At 53.0% G+C, this 26,645-nt stretch overlaps 5 protein-coding genes across 6 annotated transcripts; 3 read left to right on the top strand and 2 right to left on the bottom strand.

Moving 5' to 3' along the window:
• Positions 1-17: 17 nt before the first annotated feature.
• Positions 18-4,195, top strand: LOC121589360 (trafficking protein particle complex subunit 10). The gene is made up of 3 exons (XM_041908210.1): positions 18-333; positions 440-3,631; positions 3,699-4,195. The coding sequence occupies exons 1-3, from the start codon at positions 309-311 to the stop codon at positions 3,932-3,934; spliced, it is 3,453 nt and encodes a 1,150-aa protein (XP_041764144.1). The 5' UTR covers positions 18-308; the 3' UTR covers positions 3,935-4,195.
• Positions 4,196-4,358: 163 nt separating this feature from the next.
• LOC121590707 (rabankyrin-5) lies at positions 4,359-17,409 on the top strand. The gene is made up of 7 exons (XM_041910611.1): positions 4,359-4,615; positions 5,189-5,509; positions 5,579-5,994; positions 14,150-14,284; positions 14,371-14,609; positions 14,671-16,842; positions 16,933-17,409. The coding sequence occupies exons 1-7, from the start codon at positions 4,612-4,614 to the stop codon at positions 17,066-17,068; spliced, it is 3,423 nt and encodes a 1,140-aa protein (XP_041766545.1). The 5' UTR covers positions 4,359-4,611; the 3' UTR covers positions 17,069-17,409.
• LOC121590708 lies at positions 5,998-12,774 on the bottom strand. The gene is made up of 3 exons (XM_041910613.1): positions 10,972-12,774; positions 6,575-6,807; positions 5,998-6,497 (listed from the first exon to the last, which is right to left on the bottom strand). Exons 1-3 carry the CDS (start codon positions 11,039-11,041, stop codon positions 6,282-6,284), a joined length of 519 nt encoding a protein of 172 aa, XP_041766547.1. The 5' UTR covers positions 11,042-12,774; the 3' UTR covers positions 5,998-6,281.
• A 147-nt stretch (positions 17,410-17,556) lies between the features above and the next one.
• On the bottom strand, positions 17,557-18,515 carry LOC121590711 (cytochrome b-c1 complex subunit 6, mitochondrial). Its single transcript, XM_041910615.1, has 3 exons — positions 18,405-18,515; positions 18,127-18,268; positions 17,557-18,036 (listed from the first exon to the last, which is right to left on the bottom strand). Exons 2-3 carry the CDS (start codon positions 18,214-18,216, stop codon positions 17,863-17,865), a joined length of 264 nt encoding a protein of 87 aa, XP_041766549.1. The 5' UTR covers positions 18,217-18,268; positions 18,405-18,515; the 3' UTR covers positions 17,557-17,862.
• Positions 18,516-18,925: 410 nt separating this feature from the next.
• LOC121590706 (histone-lysine N-methyltransferase SETD1) lies at positions 18,926-26,462 on the top strand. Of its 2 annotated transcripts, XM_041910609.1 has the most exons (5): positions 18,926-19,083; positions 19,161-19,314; positions 19,552-19,825; positions 19,897-25,444; positions 25,547-26,462. In XM_041910609.1, the coding sequence occupies exons 3-5, from the start codon at positions 19,554-19,556 to the stop codon at positions 25,718-25,720; spliced, it is 5,994 nt and encodes a 1,997-aa protein (XP_041766543.1). In that variant the 5' UTR covers positions 18,926-19,083; positions 19,161-19,314; positions 19,552-19,553; the 3' UTR covers positions 25,721-26,462. The 2 variants fall into 2 exon arrangements, with proteins under 2 accessions (XP_041766543.1, XP_041766544.1); XM_041910610.1 differs by lacking the exons at positions 18,926-19,083; positions 19,161-19,314 and adding an exon at positions 19,323-19,410.
• The last annotated feature ends 183 nt before the right edge of the window (positions 26,463-26,645 follow it).

The following is a 26,645-nucleotide window of genomic DNA, read 5'->3' as shown; positions in this document are numbered from 1 at the left end:
GCTTGCGTGACGTTTGACCGGGCTTGTGAAGCCGCAGCCAAAGCCGGAGAAATCATCGCTGTCAAAGCAGCCGTGGCAGTGTATTGGTGAAAGCAGCGCAACCGACCTCCCCCTTGTAATCGCATTGGTGCAAAAGTTTATTTACATTCCTGCTCGAGGGAAAAAAGTACAATTGTCGTTTCCGCGGCACGGTGCTCGAGGCAAAATGTTTGTTGCGCTCCGGTGCTAAGCCTATTGCATCGAAACGTACAGTGTTACAGTGAGAGTTTTGCGCACAACATCCCGGCAACCAGGCAAGCGGCCGTACCATGAACTGCAAACCAATACTGACGTGTACGTTTTTGGGGCGGAAGGACCTGGCCACGGTGCCTCCCGGACCACGTAAACACACTGGTGCCACGGTGCAATGATTTGCTCGTTTTCCCATACCTCCCCACAGATTCCGGCGACGTGCGGGTTTTCAAGACACTCGAACCACACATCGTAGCCGCACTACCATCGGACACGGCGGAATGGAAACGGTCCTACGGGCGACCTGTGAAGAATGTGCGCGTCGAGGCCACCTTCAAGCCGTTCGACCAGAACGCTCTCGAGCGGTACAAGGATGGCCGGTGGAACATCATCGATCATCCTGTACTGCACATCTACGTGACGGAGTGTACCGACATCGAAGCGTACCGGGCGTCAGTGAAGGAAGAGATTGACCAATGGCTCAAGGTGCTGAACAACTACAACGTGACCGACTGGATGATCCTGCTGGTCGAAACGTTGGACGTGAAAAAGTCGAAAAACATCCTGCCGCGCACGACGGTGCTGGACAAGATACGGCTCGACTTTGCCTCCAAAAACGGGGACCGCTGCCTGTCCGTACTGAATCCGGCCAAGTTTGAGATGAAAGCGACGGAATCGTTCCGCTGCTTGCTGCAGCGCATCCGGCACCTGATGCTGACGGGCTACAACCGCACGATCGTAAAGTACGAAGAGCTCATTCGTACGAACAGGGAAAATCGCATACAGGAAAACTGGAGCTTCATCGACTACTTTGTGCTGCAGGAGCAGCTCGCGTTCGTGCTGGAAATGCTCGGCCAGTACCCGGAAGCGCTGGTACAGTACGACGAGCTGGACGCAATGTTTTCCCAGTTCATACTGAACTCGGTGTTCGGGGAGAAGCAAAAGTGGCTCCAAATATTCGATCAGCCGCTGTACGCGTTCCACGGCATCTCCCTCAATCCGGCCAAAATGAACGAAACGCGCGAAAAGATCATTGCCTGCAACGTGACGCTGCTCGAGTTTCGCAGCTACCTGTTCGAGCGGCAGTGTATGCTGCTGGACGCGGCCGACAAACCGTGGGAAATTGCCGAACGGTTGCTGCCGTTTTTGTTTTCCACGCTGCGAGAAATCGAGGCGCTGAAGCTGGAAACGCCCCAGGGGGCGCTCGCGTGCTGGGAGTTCGTGTGCGCACTGGAGGTGCTGAATCTGTGCGACAAGGTGCTGGAATCGAAGGACATTTACAAGTGTTCGCAGTTTTCCGCCCCGATCTGGAACCTGGCCAAGGAGAAGCTGTACGCGCTCGGCAAGCAGTGCGGTCTGCTGCCCGGATTCGTGCCGACCTCGGAACAGCTGCACACCGTAGTGCACCTGTCGGCGGGTATGGGCGATAGTGTACCGGACACGGTGGCAACGGCTCGCAATCTCGAGCCGGAAATAGGCGATCGCACCAAGTCGGGCCACTCGCCGGCGAGAAAGCCGAAAAAATCGGCCACCGATACGCTGAAGGAGGCGCTCGGTTCCAATCAAGCGTTTACGAAGCTGTACCTCGAGCTGAGCGAGTTGGCCATCAGCACGTACAAGCACGTGTCGCGGTTACGTTCGGCCCGGCTAGTCGGGCTGGATCTCGGCAATTTCTACATCACGCTCAACGAACCGCAGAAAGCGGTCAACTTCTTCACGGACGTTTTGCGCGAGCTCAAGTCAGAAAACTGGCACTATCTGGCGAGCCAGACGCTGCTCGATTTGGCCTCCTGCTACCGCAAGATGGAGGACAACGTAAACTACACGAAAACGTGCAGCACCATCGCCTGCTGTCAGGATTTGGAGCTGCTCGTCCGGACGTTCTACTTTGATGAGTTTGCGAAATCGCTCAAAACGTTGCAAACGGTGCGCAATGTTGATATTAACGCGCTCAGCGTTATCAGCACGCTGGAGGATCATTTCCAGGTGCTGGACGTGGTGCTGGACAGCACCTCGATCGTGCAGGATGACTACATTCTAGTTACGCTCGAGCTGGCCAGCAATTTCCCACGGGAACTAACGGCCGAACAGGTGCTTCTTTCGTTCGAGATGAATGCCAAACAGGCGGTTGAGCCGGCTGGCGGTACGGGAACGCCGAACGCGGAGAAGGAGGTCGGTTCCAAGCTGCCCATCATACTGCATCTCGATTACAAGCAGGACAATACGCTCGCCGGATCGTCGGTAGCGTGCGATAATCGCGCCAAACAACCGGTACGGCGCAGTAGCAGCACGCGGCGCAAGATATCGCCCACTCAGCGGTCCGATTTTACCAATAGTGTGAGCAGCGAGCCACGGCTTGTACTGAAACCGGGTCGCAATACGATCACCCTCAGAGCGAAAGCCACGCGCGTCGGTACCTGGAGCTTCCGGCAGCTCTCGATACAGGTGGACACGGTGGAGTTCCTTTCCGAGGCATTGCCGCCGAAGATCGGCAACTTCGAAACGATCACGAAAGCATCCGTCGCCACGATGAACTTCGTCAACCTGGTGGCGGGTGTTGAGCAGCCGGTCGAGCTGGTTATTTCGGCGGGAAGCTTTCGCTTTCCGAAGGATGCCACCGCGACCGTGCGCTGTTCGAAGAACTTGAAGATGCGACTAACCGCGACCGCCAACGGAGCCGCGGACGGGGAACGGCTACCGTTCGAAAAGGAGCTGATAGTGCAGTTGGCAGAGTTTGCGCCGTTCGAAAAGCGAACCATCGCGCTGGAAGCGATCTGCGATCTGCCCGGCAAGCGCGAAGAACGTGCGATCGAGCAGAAGGTTTCGCTGCAGGTGCCCTGGAGCAGAAATGAAATCACCATCCCGCTACACTTTATGCCCGCGCTGATCGCGTCCTGCCGGCTGCATTCGTCCGGCGCCCGCAAGTTTCTGCAGGTCGTCCTGAAGGGCGTCAGCGACTATCGGCTCGTGCTGCGCGATGCGCGCATGACGTGTGCGGCCGAAGGTGTCACCATCATCGACATCAATCCGCCGGAGCAGCAGGAAACGGTCATGAGCAAGGCGCTGGCGATTTCGTACCTGTACGAGTTCCAGGTAGAGGCACTGAAGGCCGAAACGGAGCTGCCGATCGTAAACGTCGACTTTCGGATGCGCTTTGCCGATGCGACCGTGCCGGAAGAATGCCGCACCTACCTACCGTACAGCGTGACGTTCGACGTGATGGACTACACCACGCTGTTTACCATCTGCGCGAAGGTGGAACCGCAGGAACTGTGCCGGGTGAACTCGGTGTGTCACCTGAACCTGCGCATCTCGAAAGTACATGACAACCCGTATGCAGATCTGATGTACGAAGTGCTAGCCGATCAGAACATGTGGGCAGTTGTTGGACGTACGGCAGGTATGGAACAGCAGCCTTCCTTTCAATTGCATGTAGAAATTTAACTTCTCCAATCACTCAATTGCAGGAGTCATCTCGATGGAAGAGGTGGAAAGCCACAGCATCACGCTAGATGTGCTTCCGCTGACGGCCGGCTTTTTACCACTGCCCAATATTCGTTTGTCGAAATACATCTCGGCCAACAAGTCCAAAAACGACACGCACTCTCGACTACAACCGTTCCCGCCCGGCCAGATCTACAACTCGACCAAAAGCATGCAAATCCATGTCCTTGCTAGCAACAACAATGACCAACCCCAGTAGGTATGCGCGACGATGCACTGAACGAGTTCTACTGTACACTAGCTTCTACATGACGCATTCCACATCTCGACACTTATTTAATATGTTGCAAAAGATGGTGTTACATTACGGGGCTATTTCGCAAAAAGCCCCTACGGGAGAAGGGCTTCATTTAAACGGCATTCATCTGGAAGCTAACAGCGCAACGCTGGAACACTGTGGAGTTATTGAATTTTCGAAAAAAAAAAAACAAAATAAAATGTTACTCGGTCGTATAGCACATGTTCATGTAAATCGTAATTACCGTGTACAGAGATGGCAACTATATTTTCCTTGCTAATAATTAATGTCTTTCCGTTATTTTCCTCCAGTCCGAAGTGTAACGTACAAATTCAAAATCCCGAACTGTCAAATACCGGTTGATAGGAGCTGTCACTTTGCGATGTTGATAGGAGGGAGGGGGCAGCCGACAGTCTGGCAGCGATTTTGTGTTTTCTCATCCGCTGCAAACAAGTGTGTGCCTCAACAAAAAACGTAGTCATGTTATTGTCCTAAATTCGCTGCTCCGCTGTACATAGTTGCAGTTTGTTTCCTTGTTTCTGTTCCATCACCGCGCCATCACGATCGCAATAGCATCATCCGGTTTCTAAGCGGTAATCTGAAGCCGTCGTGCCCGTGTGTTCTGAAACGCCGATACGATGGGTAGGTGGAATTCATGCTGCAGTGATTTATCTACCCCAGGGTGGGATTATGGCTTTATGCTGGCTAAAGAATGTCCCGTGCAAAGATGGTAGAGTGTATGTGTGTATGTGCGCAAACAAGACAGTAAGAATTGCATCTTTGTAAGACAAGTGCATCGCGGGAGATGCACCAAGGAAGGTGCATCAGTGTGTGTACCGGGGTCAGTGAAGCATCCTCCTCCCGGTTGGTTGGCGATGTGGCAGTGCATAGGAGGCAGCCCACAAAACGCAATCAACGAGCATAGCTCGAGTGCCACAGCTCGAAGCGCAAGTGTGTGTGTGTGTGCGGAAGGGACGAAGGGGTCGGGTCGGTAGCAGGAAGGGCGTTTCTCCACTTCCAAATTAACACCGATGATCGCGGCTGTGTGTCGGGCGTGTTATCAGAATCCGTCAGAATAAACAAATCCACCAGCGCTGCCAGTGGCAGATAACGCAACTACAATGACATACGCAACTTTCATTGTGGCAGTTGATAAAGGATACTTGTTCAAAAAATAAAACTGTTTAATTTGCACTGTTTACTGTTTCTTTTTAGCTACCAGCAGCGATAGTGTTAAGCTGGAGAAACATCTGAAGCTGCTGAAGGAGGAGTACACAAAGCTGCAGAAGAGCTATGCCGAGCTGGAGCGCAAATACAGCCAGGCGGCGGCAGCGAACGAAGACCATGATTTGTCCGGCGAGTTTAGCAGCTTCATATCGAGGCTGGTTATGACCGTGGCTACCCTGTACGGCCGAACGACGTACTCGGATATAACGATCAAGCTGAAGGACAAAACGATGCCTGCCCACAAGTTTGTGCTGAACGCGCGCAGCGAAGAGTGGCGGGAAGAGGTTTTGATGGACAAAAGTGAACTAGGTAAAGTTTGGCCCTCCATACGTGAATGATATTTTGCAGTCCCTAAAACAATCCCTCCCTGACCCACAGATTGGTCCGATATGGATGCGGATGTGGGGTACGCGTTGCTTCGCTGGATTTACACCGATGTGGTCGATCTGCAGCATGACTCGCTCGCCCTGGAGCTGCTAAAGACGTCCCACCGCTTCAAGCTGCCCGGTTTGATGGGCCTGTGCGAACGTGCCCTCGTATCGTCCGTATCGGTGCGTTCCTGCGTGCGCTTTTACTGCGTTGCGGAAGAGGTGGGTGCGGCGAACCTGCTGGAATACTGTTCCGGTCTCATCTCCACGCACTGGGACGACCTAACGCCCCAGGACTTTGAGCACATGTCCGGTGCGCTGCTGTACAAAATGCTTAAAAGCAAAACGAAACATCCGCTCCACGCTGCCGTCCGGTTGTTGCGCGAGGACGTCGTGTTTTTGTGCTTAGTGGAAAACAACGGTTCGGTAAGTGTTTTATGCATTTTATTTTATTTTTTCTCCATCCACACCACACGATCCATACAGCTAATAATCTCGCTGGTGGTGCAAAACTCGCAAAACGGTACAACAAATCGCTATTTAGTTTTCGCCGTACTTAAAGTCGAGGCATATTTTTATGAAGCATTGTCCCCGTTCGGACAGCACTTCAATATCACATTTATGATCAGATGTTGAAACCTGTCGATCATCAACCTACTATACGTTAATATATACGTTAACATCATTCGCCCACCACCACGATCAGCATGTGCTCAGTGCTCTATGGTGCGGATGTATTTCATCACGTTGAACACAAATATTACGGCCATCGCGTCCGCATGGTAGTTGCCCCGGTCGGACGTTTTCGTGGCCGAATTGCAGAGAGACCCCCGGCAGAAGCAGTACGTAGAATCGTCGATCGTTTGGCAACCCTCCGTGTACGGCTCTTCGATGTTGTGCTGCGGTGTCCAGGCGCCGGATTTGTACACCTGGCAAAGAATAAGGATAGCACCAATGGAGACCGGGGTCTGGGTTTCGCGTGTGATTGTGTATGGCAAATAATTACCTGTTCCGTGTTCTTTTGCTGGGCACAGCCACGGCTTACCGTTTCCTGTTCGCCCTTTAAAAGTTTAAGCTTAAAAATGCGCTTCATGCACATGGTGGACCAGGGACAGTCCACCTCGTAGTAGCTCGACTCGTCAAACTTGGAGCATAACTGTGTTTTGGTGTTGTTTTGATGCCGGCTAGGCGGTGCCACTGTGCAATGGTAACACTTAATTGCCGAAACATTGTCCAGTTCTGTGAAGGGAATAGAGGGAAAAATCTTGTTAATACTAAGTCAATACTGTGTTTGACATAACATTAGTTTTTATTTTGATTTTGTGAAATTGTTTCTGAAAGGTCCCATTCAGTGTTTCATTCCAAACACCCTCTTTCTTCTTTCAATGAGTTTCAAATTCCTTCCATGAATGTTCAAGTGCGCCACCAATCTTATCGCTTCCGGCTAATGCCAATCAAAACAACAAACGCCCCTTTGATTATTTTAACGAGCCATGTATCAATTTAATGCGTATCAATGCTCTAGTTTAGGGCAGCTTTCTTGCAGCACGAAAAAAAGAAAAGAAATCCCACCAATGAATAGCTCGTACGTGATTGTGGCGAGAAACAACTTCACTCGAAGCGACTGAAACCCCTTTTTGTGTGTCTCAATGATGAACACTTCAGGCCCGCCACGTGCCTGATCATGCATGAAATGACTTTCCCCGCCGGAAGATGTTAAAAAAGAAGCTACAGAAAATCACTCCAAACAGCCAGCCCCATAAAAAAACACGCTTGCCCAAAATGAAGGAGAAGTGTGTCCGACCAAGTGCATCCTCGAAACAAGAATGCAACGAATGACGATTGCACTTTTTTTACTTTTATTTTTCTAATTCTTCCCAACGCGGGCTGGAACTTCTTTACACTCTGTTAGTGGTACAGCAGCACAGTACAGGCATTCGATGCGATAATATCAACATTTCCGCCCGGAGCACGCACCCAGCACTTTGTTCGTTTACCCATAATACAAGTGGTCGTCGCTCCCTTATCCCCTCTTCTAAAGCTTTTTCCGCTTACCATCCACAGTAGCTTGATTCATTCATGGATACATTAATGTTCTAGCGCAAACAGTGTGTTCGTCATCTCGGTTCCGTGAATCGGATATCGTGAAACGAGCAAGTTAAAATGACACGAAACTGTTCTCTTGGGCTTGTTGGAGGTTTTCTCTCTCACTCTCCCTAGACACACACACACACACACTTCGGAAAATTAAGATACTTTTCTCTGAATGTTTTCCTTCGAGCATATCGGTTCCTACCCCGTTTCCGGTCCGAAACCGACGCTATGACGAACCATCCCAACCTTTTCACGGTTGCGCGTGAGACAAAGCGCTTTCTTAGCCAACGAGAACGACTTCCAAATCGCCGTTAGAGTGCAATTGAGTGGTAAAAGAACGTCATACACCATAGCCAGACAGGCGACAGAAAGCCACTTCACTAGTGTTAACCTCTAACGCTTTATACCCTTACCCCGTGACGTCATGCGAAGGGTGCGGTATGCTCTGGTGGGTTGCGTGATAGACACCGGCAGCTAGCTTCTTTTTTTTTGGTGTACTAGCTGGCATGATTTCATGGGACATGACACACAGCCATTTCGATCGGCGTTTGGCACATCCATCGGGTGGCTAATGTTTTGGAATCAAAATATGGGATGGCCATAACCGTAGCGCGCGTGATGATGTCGTTGTGGGAAGCGCAACAATCCGGTCATCCGGTGTGCTGGGGTGTATGCTAGAGCACTAAGAAACGATCACGCTTAAGATGACTTAAAGGCGTACCAGAAACGTATCTAAATGAATTTCCTAATAATTCGGCGTGATTTCTTTAGTAAATATTGCAAGATTTTAATTCTTCAAGCATCTTTACAAAAGAACACTATTCATGACCTCGCTTTGGTGTAAATCAAAACAACCAGTCACGCTTCTTTCTACTGTTGATCTAGGTCGTCTCACTCGATCCATTCATACCACCACGCGGGTAACTTCTATTTTAAGCGATTCTGTACTGCGAATGTTGCATACACAGGGGGCCACCGTGCATCGTTTTGGATGGGCGCAACGGTCGGGCGGAATGGACAGCACAAAACTTACTTTGTGCTTGAATCATTCATAATATGAAACAAGTTGCACCGTTTGCTATCAAAGGTACAGTGGTCGCCGATTGCAAGAAGGTTATCGAGTTCGGTTCGAATCTCAAGCTCCCCCCAAAAAAGGAACTCTGACCAACAAAACGATAGAGCAGTGCGGCGGGCGTGTACCATATACAGGCCCGCTCCAAAAACGGTAGAACAGTTGCAAGTGATAGTAGCTTTATGGTGTCAATTCCTCCACTTTATACCGTCGCCTTACTAAAGGGAGCGACGAGTCACAACAAACACACGGTTGCTGCTTGTGGAGGAGCTTGCCGTACTCCCAAGACCCTTGATTAAACACTGTAATAAGGTACGGAGGTCACAAACATTACGCACACACACACACCGCCCTGTACTCGGTAAAAGAAATGCCGTTGTGACACTTTGCTCGCCCTAGCCCCACTAGACGCCGCAAACAGGTTATGACCCAATTCCCTAATTGTCCCAGTTGAAGCGTGCCAAATGGCAGATGCATTTGGAGTGCTGCGGAGGCTGTTTGCCGCTCGGTCACACACATACATGGAGGCCACAGAGGATCGACAGCGCCCGCGGTTGAGGCATAGCAAATCAAATCGTCGTGTTGCCTGGTGTGATCCCGTTTTGAATGTGGCACAGCTTTGTGTGGCCTGTGCACTTCGAAAGGTTGGGTGGTGCAATAACACGAAAGAATTGCTTGTACTAGAATCTAGGTGAACAAAAGTCTCTTCCCGGTTCATAAAACGACCCCGGCCCAAGGAGCTTTCCTTCTGCTGACAGAAAAACCTGTTTCCAGCGTCCACTCACTCACAGTTGCGCTGCACTCGGTCGGTCACTTGGTTATCGCTCTGTTCTGCGAAGTAAATGGTAACTGACTGTAGGCCGCTGAGAAACCCTCCCTCCCCCTAGGCACTGTAAATCAACTTTCCAAACCCTATCTCTTTGCTCCCCATAACTTGTCCTACTGGGCTACACACGATTCGCGGACGACGGTCAGTAAAAGTACGGAAGTGAGAACTGTTTCTCGAGCAAGCGAGACAAGGCCGATGACGCTAATGACTAGCACAGCCGGAACATGTGTCGTGTAGATTGTGTAAAAAGAGCGGATAGAAGCACACTCATATTTTGCAAAAACAAAAGCTTATTTCTTGGAAAATGGCACTGATCATGAACCAGGACCATAGCGATGGGAAGATTAGCTATATGATGTTCCTTTTTAGGCAACACATCTTCCTACGGATCTTCCGCACTGATCCCATGACAACCGGCTTGATATCGCACAACCAGCTCTGCGCACTGTGACTCATCGGGAATCGGATCGGATGAATTTGTATGAGTAACCAAAATCGTTAACACCCACAGTTACTCAGATGACTGTAACTTGTTAATTGGCTATTATACACCAAGATTTGTCGGACGTGGTTGTGCTTTGCTCTCCTTATTTGTCCATTGTTTGCCAATTGCACAAATCTTTTCACTATTCGCACGGCTATTTAATCTCGGCGGAATGGGCGTTTTAAGCGGTTTCTAACACGTTCGATCGTTCGGTATCGAACACGGAAGATCAACGGGATGCAAAGCGAACACGACGGAAACGATGCTGTTCCTATATCGCTTTATGTCCCCGCCCTCCAGACACATTATGGTGATTATAAGCTACAAATTTGCCTCACCACAGGCCGCACATATGCGAGCGGGCGGCAGACAACAACAACATGCTGTGGTCAACGAACGAACGGATCGTCCATCCTAAGGCGCGCGCGCTCTCTCTCCCAGAGCCAGATGTCGATAAAGAGATGCAGAGAAACGGGAAGCTGAAAGAGGAGTTTAATTTGCATACCATCTTTATAAACTGGCTCATGTGATGTTGTGGCAGTTTGCCTCGCTCACAGACAAACGATGCCATTTTAATTTGCGTGAAACCACGATCACCCCCACACCAGCAAAAGGGGTTGGGGCGGGGAACGGAATGTTTGGTGATCATCTCGTATTTTTAAAACCACTTTCGCTCACCCAACAAAACAAACCGTGCTGTGCTCTGTGGACCTATGGTGGCGCAAATTGACGCTCTGCGCATACACAAACATCACGATTGATTAGAGTCAATATTCAGCACCATTCGCTGTAGTAAGATTGATCGTTTCAGTTAAAGACATTGCACTCGAGATCACGACGAGATGGTTAGTTTCAAGTCTAAGAAGTTCCCCAAGAACGGGCTCCCAACGGAACAGAACAAACGAAGCAAACCATAATAATTACCTGCAATAAATAATAGAAGCAACGCTACCACGGCCACCATACCGTTGGGTCTGCTGCAGAACCTGTCCATTGGAGCGCGGGAAATTGCGGATTTTGTTTTATTGTACCCTCGTGCCGTGTTCTTACTTGCCACCGGTGCCCCGCAGTGACTGCCGAGGCATGCGCGATTCTATGTAACAAGCACACAAAAACCGGAGATAGCCTGAGAGATTGCGACGATCGCGCTCTTGATCGCGTCGCAGTACGGCAGAATTTTGTTACTTTCTGCAGTTTGGTACGCCGTGATCTGGAGTGTTTGGATTTGGATCTGCCAGGAACAGAAGGTACACTCAAGACACACACACAAACCAAGCGATGCAAGCGATTGGGGAATGATCTTGGCGCGTTATTGTTGAAGCTCACTGTTGTTTCTGCTTTCGTGCGCAAGAGGTGCGCTGTTATTCCCGTTAGGTCTGTTCGGTCGCTTAGGGTCGTTTTTTTGTATTATTTCCTCCTCCCCTGAACTCCGTTAGCCGGCAGTTGTAGCACAATGCTTCATGGACTGTGCGTTTGTGCGCAGTGCTCCAGGAAGAACGTGAAGAACCTCGTCTCGTCTGTGTGGAAGATTTGCAACAAACGGACTGGATGCACTGGTGGACCAAAAAGTCCGATCTGATGTGCGCTTCGGTGCCGCTTTCTGATGATCGCTCTGCACGATCGAACACACTTTCTAAATTACATCCGCGACAGCAGTGTGCAGTGGTTTGCATACATTCGGCCCAGTGTGATGCGGGACCTAAAACACATTCTTCGTTGGATCTTTGTTTTTTTTTAAACGCACATAAAACCGACCGTTAAATTATACCGATAAGCACACAGGCACACAGAAACAACTTTCGGGGCAATGAAATTGGGGCTGGGAAAAAGGTTGCAACCCAAACAAGGTCACGGTCGGCCCCGGCCAGAGTACCTCAACCACCGTCGTATCACCGGCGTTGTCGTCGTGGCGTCGCTTGTCGTTGGTTGTCGTGACCGGTGGAAATACATAAAAACAAATAACAACCACTGGGTGTTAGTGTGACGTTGCCAAATTGTCGACACGAATTCCTTGGTGTGCTGGTGTGGTGTTTGCTCCTTCCTTCCTTCTTCTTCTTGCACACCACCGGAGTGGGAAGGATTTTAATTATAGAATTGCGCGCTTGAGAGCCGCAAGTCCAGTGTCGCTGTTTGTTCGGTGAGCTTGGGTTTTTAAGCGGACAGGAAAAAAACCGTATGACTAATCGTCTCGCTGCTGCTGCTGCTACAGTGCTCCTTGCGGTTTTATTTTTTGTAACGCACGATCGATTAACACGCTTCGGACGGGAAATTCACGGAGCGGCGAATTTCTAATCTGCAACTTCCCGCAGGGGCACACAGGTTGGCGAAAGTGGCGAAATTGCAGAGAGATGCCCGGTTTGCCGATTCCGGTTTTTAAAAACGACGGCCTAAACGCGATCCGAACACTTTACCGTGTCTCTATCGCTGTCGCTGTACGTTGTATTGGGCGGTGCCGAACCTACCGACGTGAAAGTCAACCATCAACTGAGTCTCGGGCGGTATCATCTCTTGCCAGCGAGCACCGGCCGTTTCGAGAAAGAGAACGGCGAACTCTGTCGCGGGCCGCCGGTGGCCGGCTCGCAACGGCAACCCCGTGGTTCGCCCGTCAACACGCGGAGAGGCAATCGTGCTGAGAGCAAAGCGCGCTATGCTCTGGTCGTCGGGTAGCGCGTGTCTACTCCGGTGCAGGTTCGTGCTCCGGCGTGGTTTGGTGCGTAAGACCGAGCACAGCAACTGTGGCGAAAGCGTGCGTTGCGAACAACGCAAGCCGCGATAGTACAACGTATCTCGTGTGTATGACGAACACAATTCCAATGTTGCTCTAGATGCGGGCTCTCTCTTTCTCTTATCCTCACTCTCTTCATTTTATGTTCGGTACACTCGGGATGATGGGCTTTGCATGAATGGGCTTTTGGCGTTTGCTTCTGTTCCATCTCCGGCGGCTGCCTGTTTTGTCGGCGGCGCCGGCCCGTGAAGCAGCTTCCCCTCTATCTCCTCCCCCCGAAGAGTGCATTGCACTCTTCATCGCCGTCAAGTTGCGGCTCGGTCTCGATCATTATGTTTTGGTTCCTTTTCCGCCGCTCTGGCAGCTTCCGGGAATCCAGTGCGCTGCTGACGGGGGAACTATTGTGCAGTAGTTGGAATCGGATGGTGCGGATACAGTTGCGCGCGTCCTTCGGGCTATCCTTGACCCTGTCCAATGATCCGTCGCATGCGGGGAGGAGAAGGGGTTAAATTATTCAATGGAGAAACCATGTAGTCCGGACACTGTTATGCTGTAGCATTATGTGTATATGTAAAGCTTTGTTTTGAATTGTAAATTTTAATCAAAGATAATATTTAGATAAGAGCCTTTAAAACATCACATTCTTTCAGTACTTCAAATGATTCGTCTTATAATGTGTATAGGACAAGAACTGGCTACGATAAAAAAAACACGCTATCCGTTCCGGTCTGTTGCAAGTATGTTAATGATTGCTAATAGGGATCGCCCGCCTGTCTAGACGGTGGACGATATCCTTGAAATCCGTTGGAAATAACACAAAAATGAATAAATAAAATACACGAGACATTATAATCAATTTTCAATCAACTTCTAACGGTTTCATGTCACGCATTCAACAGGTAAACTATACAAAACAAACCAAAAAGAAAACCTTTTCACTGTTCATGTTAGTAGAGAGTCAAATCTTACCACCCTGCACAGTATTAGGGTTCGTGGATTAGCTCCGGTGCGCTGGGCACACAAAGGTGTGACACATTTAAAGTGAACGAAAGCACGTGAAAGCGTAAACGCACGCATGCACGCCTTCCAACGGCGTATGTGATGCGTGCGCTGGTGTGTAATCGTGTATCATGTTAAAATGTGCTCGTAAAATGCACGCCTTGGGACACACGAACTTTATCCGCCACAATGGTGTACCCTTGCCGTTGCTTCGTGGAGTAAAATGTATGTCATAGCATAAACGGGCTTGTTGAAAGTCAAATATTTAGTGATTTTCTCCTAGGTGAATAATTATTGTTTGGTGTTAAATTAATGCGTGTGCAAAGGCTCTGTTGGAATTGATTAACAATGCTTGATGGTATTTAACTTTCGTTACAGCTGCAAGAAATCGTTAACAGCCTATCGCCGCAGGGCCAGCTACCGCTAGGGCTGGCCCTGATGGGTCGCAGCACGGCCATCGCCCAGACGCTGCTCGAGACCGGTGGGGCCGATATTAACGCATACACTACGGAGGTAAGAACGCGTTGCCGCAAAGCGGCGTTTACCTCAATAATTGGGATTTAATTGTAATTTTCTTCCCTTGTTCTCCTCCCTCCCAGGGCAACACGCTACTCATCGATGCGATCAAACGTGGCGACAGCTTTACGGCCCAGTTTTTGCTCGAGAAAGGATGCAACGTAGATCTGGTGACGCGGGACACGTCCGACACGGCGCTACATCTCGTGTGCACATACGCCGAACGTAGCACGGATGCGGAAACGTACCGTGAAATGCTTAGCATCGGCCGGCAGCTGCTGAAACAGCAGGCCGATCCGAACATGCAAAACAGCAAGGGCTAGTAAGACACCTCACAACTTTCGATCCAACACTTCGTTATCATGCCTTTCCACCACTTTCAGCACCCCGCTCCACGTGGCCATCATGTCGCAGCACGTGGAGATGATCGACGAGCTGCTGACGGAGGATGGCGCCGACGCTGGTTCGTGCGTGGATACGAACGTGCGAACGAAGGATGAAAAATGTGCCTTACAGCTGGCACTGATGCCACCGCACACGGACGGGCCCCCGTACGAGCTGGCCCGCCGCCTGCTGGAGCGTGGAGCCCGCCCGAACGTCATTCATCCCGAGACGGGCGACAGTTTGCTGCACAGCCTCGCCAAGCAGCAGCTGGAGGAGGCCGCCGTCTTTCTGACCGATCACTGCAACCTTAGCCATATCAATCGGTCCGGGCTAACTGTCCTGCACGTGGCTGCCTCCCAGGGACTGGCCAATCTGACCCGTGCACTGCTGGAGAAGGGCGCACCGCCGAACGTGCAGTCCGGTGTGACGGAGCTGAAAACGGCCCTGCACTACGCGGTGGAAGAGAACTGCGCCAGCGTGGTGGAAGCGTTCATCGCGCACAAGGAAGCCGATCCAACAGCCGGGGCGATCGATTTCAACGTGAAAAACGCTTTCGGCGATTCGCCGCTCAGCTTGGCGCTCTGTCTCGGGTACAACGAGCTGGTGCCGCTGCTCATCAAGGGCGGCGCGGACGTGAATGCGCGCAACGGGCAGGACATGACGCTACTGCACCAGGCGATCTTGAAGGAGGACGCAAAGACGGCCGTGTTTCTGCTGAGCCAGGGTGCGGACATGAACGCACTGACCGCGGACCAGGAATCGCCGCTGCAGCTGTCCATCCACTGCCGGCTGGTGGACGTCGTGGATGCGCTCTGCTCGCGGGGCGTATCGCTCAGCGCACCGGACAATAAGGGCGACTGTCCGCTGTGGAGTGCGCTCGAGTCGGAACAGTTCGAGATCGCCGCGGTGCTGGTGCGGCACGGCGTCGACACGGACTGTTGGGGCCCCGGGCCGGACGGATGCTTGCAAACGCTGCTGCACCGTGCGATCGACGAGAACAAGGAGCAGGCGGCCGTGTTTCTGATCAAGAGCGGGTGCGATCTGGACTCGCCGCGCCAGCCCGGCCCGCAGGGGCAGGGCGGTGACGAGGCAAAGGATAAGGCGTCCCCGCTGCATCTGTGCTGCCAGTGGGGCCTGCGAAACGTGCTGCACACGCTCATCGGGCACGGTGCGAACGTGAATGCGGTCGATTGCGATCTGAAGACGCCGTTGCACGTTGCGATCGAGAACCAGCACGAGGAGATCATCGGCATACTGCTGTGCCATCCGGGCATCGATCTGAAGATACGCGACAAGACCGGCAACACGCCGTTCGCGGCCGCGCTGCAGGTGCGCAACAACAAGGCGGCCCAGAACATTCTCGAGCGGTTGCCGAACGCGGCGGAGCAGATCGACCAGCGGGGCCGCAACTTTCTGCACCTGGCGATCATGCGGGACGATCTGGAGTCGGTGCTGTTTCTGCTGTCGATACAGGTGGACGTTAATTCGCGCGTGCACGATGTGAATCAGACGCCGCCGCTGCACCTGGCGGCCGCCTCCGAGAAGGAAATGCTGATCCGCAACCTCATCCTGGCCGGGGCGCGGCTAAACGACCGTGATGCGACGCAAAAAACGGCCCTGCACGTGGCAGCGGAGCGGGGTACGGTGGGCGCGGTGTCGGCCCTGCTCCAGAACGGGGCCGACTTCGATGCGGTCGATGGGGACGGCAACAATGCGCTGCACATTGCGGTGCGCGAAGGGCACGTGGCGGTCGTGCGGGAGCTACTGACGGAGTCGGAGCTGAACGCGGAAACGGTCAACCTGAAGGGGCGCAATCCGCTGCACGAGCTGTGCCGGTGCGGCAAGGACAATACGGCCGCGGCGATCCTCGAGCTGTTCTTCGAGTGTATGCCAAAGTATCCGATCAACAATCCGGACCTGCAGGGCAACACGCCCCTGCTGCTGGCGTATATGCGCGGCCAGGCGCAGCTGTGCCGCATGCTGGTGAAGAACGGTGCCTGCCTGGGGGCGGAGAACAAGGAGGGACTGACGATATTTAACTTTAAGCTAGCGACCAACCAGCTGCTCCACCGTCTGCTGGACGAGCTGCCGCAGGAATCGCCCTGGGCTTCGTCGGAGCTGTGCCAGGAGTGTGGCACCAAGTTTAGCATCACGATGCGGAAACACCACTGGTAAGGGAGGGCAGGGGAGCTTTGGGCTGGCTCTAGTAGTGGACCATACTCAACGCACTGTGCCGTTTTGTGCTTCTCTATTCTCTCTAGCCGTCACTGTGGAAGAAATCTCTGCAGCCGATGTTCGAACAACGATGTGCCGATCATTAAGTTTGGCATCAACAAACCGGTCCGCGTGTGTTCGGTGTGCTTCGAGGTGTTACAGATCGGAAGCGGTGTCGTTTGAAATTGTTATGCAATTTTGAGCGACCGTTTAGGTAGCAGCTTACGGCGCGTGAGAGCGGAACTATGGTTATCACATGGATGGACGATTTGTAACACATTACAACGCAATAATCTGACCAACTACTCAACGTGCGAGCGCGCGTTCCCTTGATGCGTGCGGTGTAAAAGTCCTCTTGATCCCTAAAAAATCAAGAACATTCTTTACTTTTCTTCTAGCTGTTATTTTTGAAAGTAACTTTTCGTTATGCATATGGAAAAAAAAGATTATTTATATACATGTAACACACGAGAGTGGAAATTTTTCCAAACATCAATATCAACACGTACAAGATTTAAAACGAACGATACGAGGGGACCGACTTTTACTGACCTTTTGGAGCGATCGATGACATTAAATGTTCTTTTCTTTTGCTGTTTGCGACTTCATTTCCCTATCGAAAACCACCCACACCCCTCCCCCCTTTTCACAACACGCCGCACGCCAACTCGTTCGCTTTTAAAACTCAATTTTATTTACTATTTTTTCCATTTCGAACAAAAACCACTCCGACGAGGCATCTGTGTTTTGGCATGTATGCATTTTGGATTTTAAAGTTGCATATCGCAGTTAGTGCACACAGCATTTTGGTAACGCAGCAACAACGCAAACGATGTTCTGTTTGCGCAGTGCCCTAACCACTTTCTCTTGCCACACAGACGGTCAAACTGAACGCGGTTATGACGCGAAAAATTATGTGTGCGACATGCCTCGTCCTCAAAAAGTTACTTCACCCCCCGGGACCGAGGTGGGCGTGCTTACTTCAGCTTCGAAAACAGGGTCTTTGTAACGCAGTGGTCCAGCTCGTGCAGGTAATCGAACAGCTCCTCGACGCAGGTTTCGGCCGTCTGAGAACGGCTGCCGACACGTTCGTTACATGCCTGGTACTTTTCCCACAGCTGTGGTGCGCTTCCATGCTGGGCACACTTTTCCTAAAATGAACAATAACATCAGGTGTTAGACAACCGGCGGCGACCGTCTGTGGTGGCCGAGACGTTGGTGGGACCCCTAGATGCACGTACCCGCAGCACCGTCTGTGGATCAACGATATCTTCCTCCTCCTGGGCCTTCACCGTGGGGAAAAAGGACGAGAACCACTTCCTGGCAGCCATCGTGTCGGTCTTTCGATCGCGTGCGGGTTCGCTCCGATATCACCGAGGCAGTCTGCGAAAGAGACGAACACACGGTGAAACTCTAGCAATCCTCTCGCCAAACGTTATCCAAGGTATGAATTTGTGTATCATGTAAGCTGTATTCTACGGTGGATAGATGAATTGTACCCTAAATGCTCTATATTTACCAAAAATTGCAAAGTAAATTGCAACCAGGCGATGATATAACTTTTGACAAACTCGACTTTTGTACCAACTTCGAAAAAGAAGACAGAACGTGGCTAGAAAACAAAAAGAAGCAGTTTGACAATTCGAGCAGCTTGGTCGGGCAGCGCTACACAGCAGTCGAGCAGATTGTTTTGTTATTAGTTTTTGGAAATTGTTGCAATTAACGATCTCTTCATCGTGCAAATGTTTCTTTTAATGTAGAAATATGAAATTTTGCCAAAATATTATCCTCTGTCGATAGTTTTCCTTGCAAAATTAAAAAAAAAACTTTTCAAAATAGCCAGCGTCTGTTTAAAGTAATGAGTTATGTTCTCCATAGCATGGTAGTGTTCGCGAACAATAGTTTAGCATCAAAACATTTTAAACATACTACTACTTTATCGAATAGCACATTAAAACGGTTCATCTACCCTTAAATTACATTCATCTCATTTTATTCTATTTTTAGGAAAATCATTTCCACAAAACGTCACCTTCAGTTGTCCGCGCATGTTTAGGCGATCGCCCTGTGTGCAGCGCTAGCTGAAAAGAATCCCTGACGTAGGTGAAGCAACTCTGTAAATATTTCCATTTTTAAGTCGATTTTGTGGCTCATGTCCTTGTAAAATATCATCGTCCCCATCGGCAGAGCAGCCTCGAGTAAGTCCCGATCGCGTTTTGATGAAAATCCAGCAGAACCGTCTCATTTGTAAGCCAATGTTTTTGTTTCTTTGCAGCACTAGGGACGGGTTGTTTTGATATGGAGCATGTTTGTTCGATGCGGAAACGGGATTCCGTGTTAACGGCACTGCAAGGATTGCTGATGGTTTAGTCCGGTGGCGGTCAGAGAGACATTATTTTCGCTCCGTCGCTCGGGAAACACCCTGGAAGGTAAACGTTGGCGCAGTATGGTAGCAGAATTGAAGCTCTGGGCGGAATCGTTTCGCGTTTTGACATTTACCCACAGCTAGCTGGTAGATTTGTGAGGTTAGGAGGCAGGTGGTGGTTTACCTGTGTGTATTGTGCGCGCGTTTCGTTCCCCCGTCGATAAACAAATCTTCCATAGTCGGGAGAATGTCCGTTTTCTTCTCACTGCTAACATCCCGCTTGCTTGTGTGCTTGTTACAGCAATGAACGGCACGGTGGAAAATAATTCGATGGCAAGTGCCCCGCCACTGCCAGGAGCATCGCCCGCCGCTAGTATGGTAACGCAGCAGAAGGCGGCACGCAACTTCAAACTGCTGGTCGATCCGTTTCTCCACAGAGGCACGCAGAAGATCTATCGCTACGATGGTGTCGTGCCGGGCGATCCGAACCATCCGCCGGTGATACCGCGCGACCCACGCAACCCGCTTGCCCGCATTCGATCCCGCGTTGAACCGCTAGACATCCCGGTGCCGAGGTATGTAAACAAACAACGCAACGGATGCGTAAACGGCTGTGTAATGTGTCGGTTGCTCTTTGCATATTCAGGTTTAAAATCGATCAGCACTATGTCGGAGAGCCGCCGGCAATTGAGATCACAATCACGAACCTGAACGACAACATCGACAAGCCGTTTCTGTCGGACATGCTGGCCAAATGCGGAACGTTCACCGAGCTGTACATTTACTACCATCCGGTATCGAACAAGCATCTCGGCCTGGCCCGCATCGTGTTCGAGCAGGTCCGGTCGGCACTGCTGTGCGTGGAAAAGCTGAACGGTACCTCGGTTATGGGCAAAGTGTTGAACGTGTTCAAGGACCCGTTCGGTGAACAGTGCAAGCGGATACTGCAGGAGAAAACGTCCGAAAAGAAACCGTCCCAGCCTCAGCCCCCGTTGCCGCCATTGCCTCCGGCCAGTACCAACCATCATTCCCTCGTACCGAACGCCTCGGTGGGCGATCCACTCGGACTGAAGGCGTCACTAAGCTCGAGACCGCCGGCGCCGTACCGAAAAGCCCCACCAGAACCGGACCACGCTCCCGAGCCGTGGGAAAAGAAGGCACACCAAACGCTCGGCGAAGACTCGGAGCTGTGGGACGGAGACGAGTTTTCGGGCAGTGCGGGCAACAGCCAGGATTCGACCTACTACAGCAAGGAGAAAAGCGCAAGCCGCAGCCAGTACAGTGGCGAGTGGGATGACGATGGTCGCAGCCGGGATGGAAAGTACTACGACGAGAAGGAGCGTAAACATCACCATCATCACAAGAGCGATCGTGTGCGGGATCGGGACCGGGAGCGCGAGAAGGACCGCGATCGGTATCGGGACCGGGAACGGGACCGAGATCGGGACCGCGATCGGGATCGTGAGCGGGATCGGGATCGGGATCGAACGCGTGACCGACATCGGGACCGTGATAGGACGCGCGAACGCGACCGTGATCGTACGCGCGATCGTGAGTATCGTGATCGTGAGTTTGATTCGAAAAAACGAAGCAAAAGCTACCGGGATTCTTGGTACGGTGGCGAAACAGAAGGCTACACCGGGGGAAGTCGGTACGAGGGTGGTGCCGCGTACGACTACTACTCCACGCCATCAGCATACACCGGTAGCGCGGAGTACGGCAGTACGTACGGGTACCCGCCGTCCGAAAGCAGCTACGGGACGCCCTCATCCTCCGCTGCAAAGTGGGCTCCACCGCAACCACCGGCACCGCCACCACCACCCCCACCCGAGGAAAATTGGGACAGTGCATCTAAACCGCCAGCGCCACCACCGCTCCCGATCGGCAGCAGTAGCAGTAGCAACGCCAGCAAAACCATCTTGGACGAAGGCGAACTGTGGGACACCGACACAGTGCCATCGTCCACCGGGACGAAGGCGGCTCCGCCCCTGCCAGCGTCATCCCCTCCGCCCGAACCGAAAGCCCCGAAGGGGCCCGGCGCCAACGATGAGGACAGTGGCAGCACGCTCGATCTGGACACACGAATAGCGCTGCTATTTAAGGAGAAAACGTTCGGTGGAAGCTTTCTGCAGCTCAGTGACGATGAGGAAGAGGACCGGAAGCAGGAGATAGTGCCCGGCAGTGGTTGTGCGACGGCCGAGGACAGCACGCACCCCGACACTAGTCACTTAAAGGAGGAACCGATGGACTTGGATGATACCGTGACGGTCAGCCATCGGCCTCCGAGCCCACCGCCCCCGATGGAAGTAGCGCAACCACCTCCGCCCCTGCCGCCCCCGGTTGACGAGGAATCGATCGAGCCGAAGCAACCGAAGCGGGAACCAAAAATCGAATGCCTCAAGGAGGAGGGCGCGAGTGACATTTCCTCGAGCGACGACGAGATCCTCGCCAAGGACGAGGACGATAATTCCCGCTCGATGCCGTCCGGCGAGGTGAAGCTGGCAAGTTTGGACGACGCGAAGCAGGGCTCGTTGCAACCGGCGGCACCGCCCCTACCGACAGAACCTGCCCCGGCCGTTCCACCACCGCCGGAACCGATCGAAGGGGCCGGCTTTTCCTTCCTCTACCCCACGAACCAGTACTACAGTTACGGTGCGCAGCCGGCTTCGGCTACGTCCGCCTACTATCCCGGCTACCCGACCGGATTTCCCGGTGCGCCGCTGTTCAACTCGTACGGCATGCCAGCGTCCGGCGGGATGTACTACGCTTCCGGCAAGCCGGCGGACGATGGGCCGTCCGCACTGCTGGAGGCTGCTGGTGCGGTCGGCATGAAGGATCGGGCCCGCGGTACGAAACGGAACCGCTACGAGGTGGTGATCGATGCCGTCGTCGAGCGGGTGGTGACCGAGCTGAAGCAGATCCTGAAGAAAGATTTCAACAAAAAGATGATCGAAAACACCGCCTTCAAGAAGTACGAAGCGTGGTGGGACGAGGAGGAGCGTAAACACAAGTGCGGTGCGGGCAAGAGCGCAGCTAGCGAATCGTCCGGGCTGGCCGGCACATCAGCGGGCGCCGCTGGTACTGTCGGCGGTGCAACCGTGGCGGGCGTAGCGCTGAAGATCGAAAAACCGCCCGACATTAACCATCTGCTGAGCCAAACGTACGACAATCTGGACAGCAATAGCGGTGGGTTCGTTGGGCTGGGCCTGCGCGCCACCATACCGAAGATGCCGAGCTTCCGGCGCATCCGCAAGCAGCCGAGCCCGGTGCCGCAGGACGAAGATTCGCGCAAGAGCGACCAGGACGATATGGTGCGGGGATCTGACTCGGAGAAGGAATCTTCTAGCGGCGGCGGAGGCGGCAGCGGTGGTGCTGCGGCGGGACCGTCCACCGCTTCCGGCAGCGGCGAATCGTCGTCCGCCGGCAAGGGACGCGACGCGGAACAATCCTCCCCCAGCCACATGACCCCGAGCAGCAGCAGCAGTAGCAGCAGGGCCGGGGGCGTGTCGTCGGATTCCACGCCGGGCAGGATAGCGGTGGCGGCGACCTCGTCAGCGGTGGCGGGTTCGTCACGGACGACCGAAAAACGCATGCCTAGCGTTTCCTCCTTCACGTCGAGCAGCGAAGAGGAGGAATCGAGCGTGAGCGATTCGGACGACAGCCTCGAATCGGGCTCGCTCTCGGACGTGGACACAAACGCGGTGCCCGGGTACGCGACGAAGCGTGCCCGCGAGCGGCGGGAACGAGAGAATCGAATTTACTCCGACTCGGACAGTGATACGGGCGAGGCACACCCGATTAAAGCCCGCCCGGGCAACAGCTTCGCCGCGCGGCGCTTGAAGGAGGGCGGAAAGGTGGGCAAAATCTACTCCGATTCGGATTCGGACGAGGTGAGAGCCCCGCCCCGGAAGGAAGTGCTGCCGGCAGTGTCGACCGAGCGGCGGCGAAGCCGAAGCCCATTGGATGGATTGGTCAAGCCGGCGGGAGAGAAACCAACCCGGCCCGTCGATTCTTCCCAACTGCCAAAGCTTTCGTTGCAGGAGCTGCACGAAGATTTCTCGCCCAGCTCGGGCGACGAGATGCTGCTGATGAGCGACGATCGGGACGAGCAGAAGGAGGAGGACGAGGAGCAGAAGCGAAAGCAGTCCAAGGAGCACCAGGAAGCGCCACAGCAGACACCGCGAACACCGGGCCGCGAATCGCCAAAGACAGCGAACAGCAACAGTGTGACAGCAAGCAATAGCGATAGCAATCGGCAGAACCATCAGTCCTCGTCGGCGTACGGTATGCTGGACCGCATCTACAGCGATTCGGACGAGGAGCGGGAGTACCAGGAGAAGCGGCGGCGCAAGGCCGAATGCCTGCAGCAGATCGACAAGGAGTGCATGGAGGAGTGGGAACGGATGGCAGTGGAGATAGGGGCCCGCAAGGAAAGGGAAGCCGGGCTCGCCAGAGGCAAAACGTTGGCGTCGCTTGACAGTAAGAAGGCATTCGCCAGCGGGGGCAAAATGTCGAGCCTGGATGAGCCGCTTACCCCGAACCTTACCCAGCCGCCACCCACTCCGGGGGCGGGCCTGGGTGAGCTGCGTAAGCATCCACTGAACTCCCTGTTCCCCGGCAGCACCACCGATGGCGAGGGCACTGATCAGAAAGAAGGTGGCGCGAAGGACCAGGCGACGAGCTTACCATCGACGAGTGCGAAGAAAAGGAAGAGTGGTGGTGCTGCTGCTGTTGGTAGACCGCCGAAAGGGGCAGCTCGCAAGGGAGGAGTGAAGGAAGAGCTGAACGGGTCGGAACCATTGCCAGTAGCGCAGGCAGAAAGCACAGCAACGACCACGGTACGGACGGCCCTGGTTTCGAGCTCATCGGACGACTTCTTCATGCCTGGGGATGAGAGCGTACGACGGGCGGCCAAGGCCTCGCCAGCCTCCTCGGACGGTGGCTCGAGCCAGGCTAGCCAGGTGGCGCTCGACCACTGCTACTCGTTACCTCCGTCCGCCTCGCCATCGTCGTCATCGCCCCAGCAGCAGTCCGACTCGTCGACGACGGCCACCAACAGCACACACACGAACAAGTATGCCCCCACGTCCAAGCACGTGCTCGCTCACGACCATGGCTACACGAACAGCAACGATGGTGGTGAACAGCAGCCGGTCGTTCCCAACAGCACCAGTGCGCTTCCTCCGTCGGGTTCGGATGCGGCGAGTATCGCCACGACGGTGGTCACGACCGACACACCACAACCGGCGGGCAGTGATCAACCGAGTGCGGATGGTGGTAGTGCGGCGATGAAACCACCCATCACAGCGAAGCAGAAGGGCATCGAGCGCAAGCAGCGGCAATCGCTCTCCTTTTCCGATTACGACCCGGACACGGCAATGCAGCAGCAGCAGGTGGAACGGTTCGTGCCCGTGCCGAAGTATCGGCCGCGTGAGCTGGCCACCGAGATGGGCATTCTGTTCGACTTCCTGACGCGCGGCGTCGATGCCGAGGACGTGCGCTACATCCGGCAGAGCTACGACATGCTGCTGATGGACGACGCGAGCAGCTACTGGCTGAACGCGACGCACTGGGTCGATCACTGTGCGACGGATCGTAACTTCGAGCCGGCGCTGCTCGCACCGCCCCCGTCCAAGCGCCGCAAGAAGGACAAGGGGGGCGCGGGCGGCAGCTCGCTGGCCGACATCAAGCTGCACCGGACGGGTTGCGCCCGGACGGAGGGCTACTACAAGATCGATCCGCGCGAAAAGGCCAAGTACAAGTACCACCATCTGAAGGGTACGGTGGCCGCGAACCACCTCACCAACCTCGAGCTGGCCAAGGCGGTTGCCAAGATGCAGGGCATCTCGCGCGAGGCCCGCTCGAATCAGCGCCGGCTGCTGAACGCGTTCGGGGCGAGCACCGAGTCGGAGCTGCTCAAGTTTAACCAGCTCAAGTTCCGCAAGAAGCAGCTCAAGTTTGCCAAATCGGCCATCCACGACTGGGGCCTGTTCGCGATGGAACCGATCGCGGCGGACGAGATGGTGATCGAGTACGTCGGGCAGATGGTGCGACCGTCGGTGGCGGATCTGCGCGAAACCAAGTACGAAGCGATCGGCATCGGCAGCTCCTACCTGTTCCGGATCGACATGGAAACGATCATCGATGCGACCAAGTGCGGCAACTTGGCCCGATTCATTAACCATAGTTGCAATGTAAGTGTATTTGTGCTTCGTTTTACCTTGCAACGCAGGTCCGGCTCTGATTGATTGATTAATCCCTTTTTATTCGCGTCTGGTTGCTTTCCTTCATTTTAGCCCAACTGTTACGCTAAAGTGATTACGATCGAGTCGGAGAAAAAGATCGTCATCTACTCGAAGCAACCGATCGGGGTGAACGAGGAGATTACGTACGACTACAAGTTCCCGCTCGAGGACGAAAAGATCCCTTGCTTGTGCGGTGCGCCCGGTTGCCGCGGTACACTCAACTAAACCCACACACGCTTCAAACGATCTTGCGCAACGGCGGATGTGTCTGCTCCGGCATCGGGAGGGGAGAGCAGTAGCGGCAATACTGTCCATTGCCCAATTTATGTACATTTTTGTAGCTGTATATATACATATATTTACGTTTTCATTAGGCGCAAATGCTCAACAGATCAAAACACTGGTCCCGTATCTGTGAGGCGGAACCGTCTGCATCTGCACATTAGTTTACCGCTACACAGCTAGCCAGCCAGCCAGCCAGCAAGCCAGTCAGTCATCAGTCCCTCACACCCACTCACACAAGAGACAGGACATTGAGACCGTTTTGTTCGCTTTCCGCCATACGTTAGACACACTCGGGTGTCGGTCGTGTCGTATTGCAAGAACACACTACAAAAAATACCAACAGGAAAGTGAATGTGAACTCTTTTTTTGTAGCTAGTTAGTTTTACTGTTGCGTTCCGTTCTATTCCCCTCCCTCCTCGTTGAATGTGTTTCTACAACGTTTCCTTGTTTGTTTTCGAAATCGTATTTGCATTCAGGAAGATTTCCTTTTCAGTGAGCACGTTTGCCGGGAAGTCTGCTTCAATCGTGTTTGAAAGGAACGAGTAATCAGTGCGAACTAAGAAACTATGTGTTGTGGAATCTAAATCTAAAACACCCTCGGCTGGAGATACTACGCATAACTAAACCAGGAGATTTAATCTTGATCATACATAGCTTAGGTAATAAAAAGGAAAAAATCGTACGATTAGTAAAATATTATTAAAACTCTCATAATGGTGAAGAAGAATAACAAAAAAAAAAACAAAAACGTTTAAACACATCACTCACATACGCGGCAACGATAGGACGAAAGAGAACTCGCAACTACTGGGGCAGTTGGTTGTACAGGAATGTGCAATTGAGAAAGTGGATGAATGATTCTTCG

This window comes from Anopheles merus, chromosome 2R, assembly GCF_017562075.2.
Source record: "Anopheles merus strain MAF chromosome 2R, AmerM5.1, whole genome shotgun sequence".
Lineage (NCBI taxonomy): Eukaryota > Metazoa > Arthropoda > Insecta > Diptera > Culicidae > Anopheles > Anopheles merus.
Note: the sequence above shows the minus strand (reverse complement) of the source record. Positions and strands in the feature narration are given on the sequence as shown.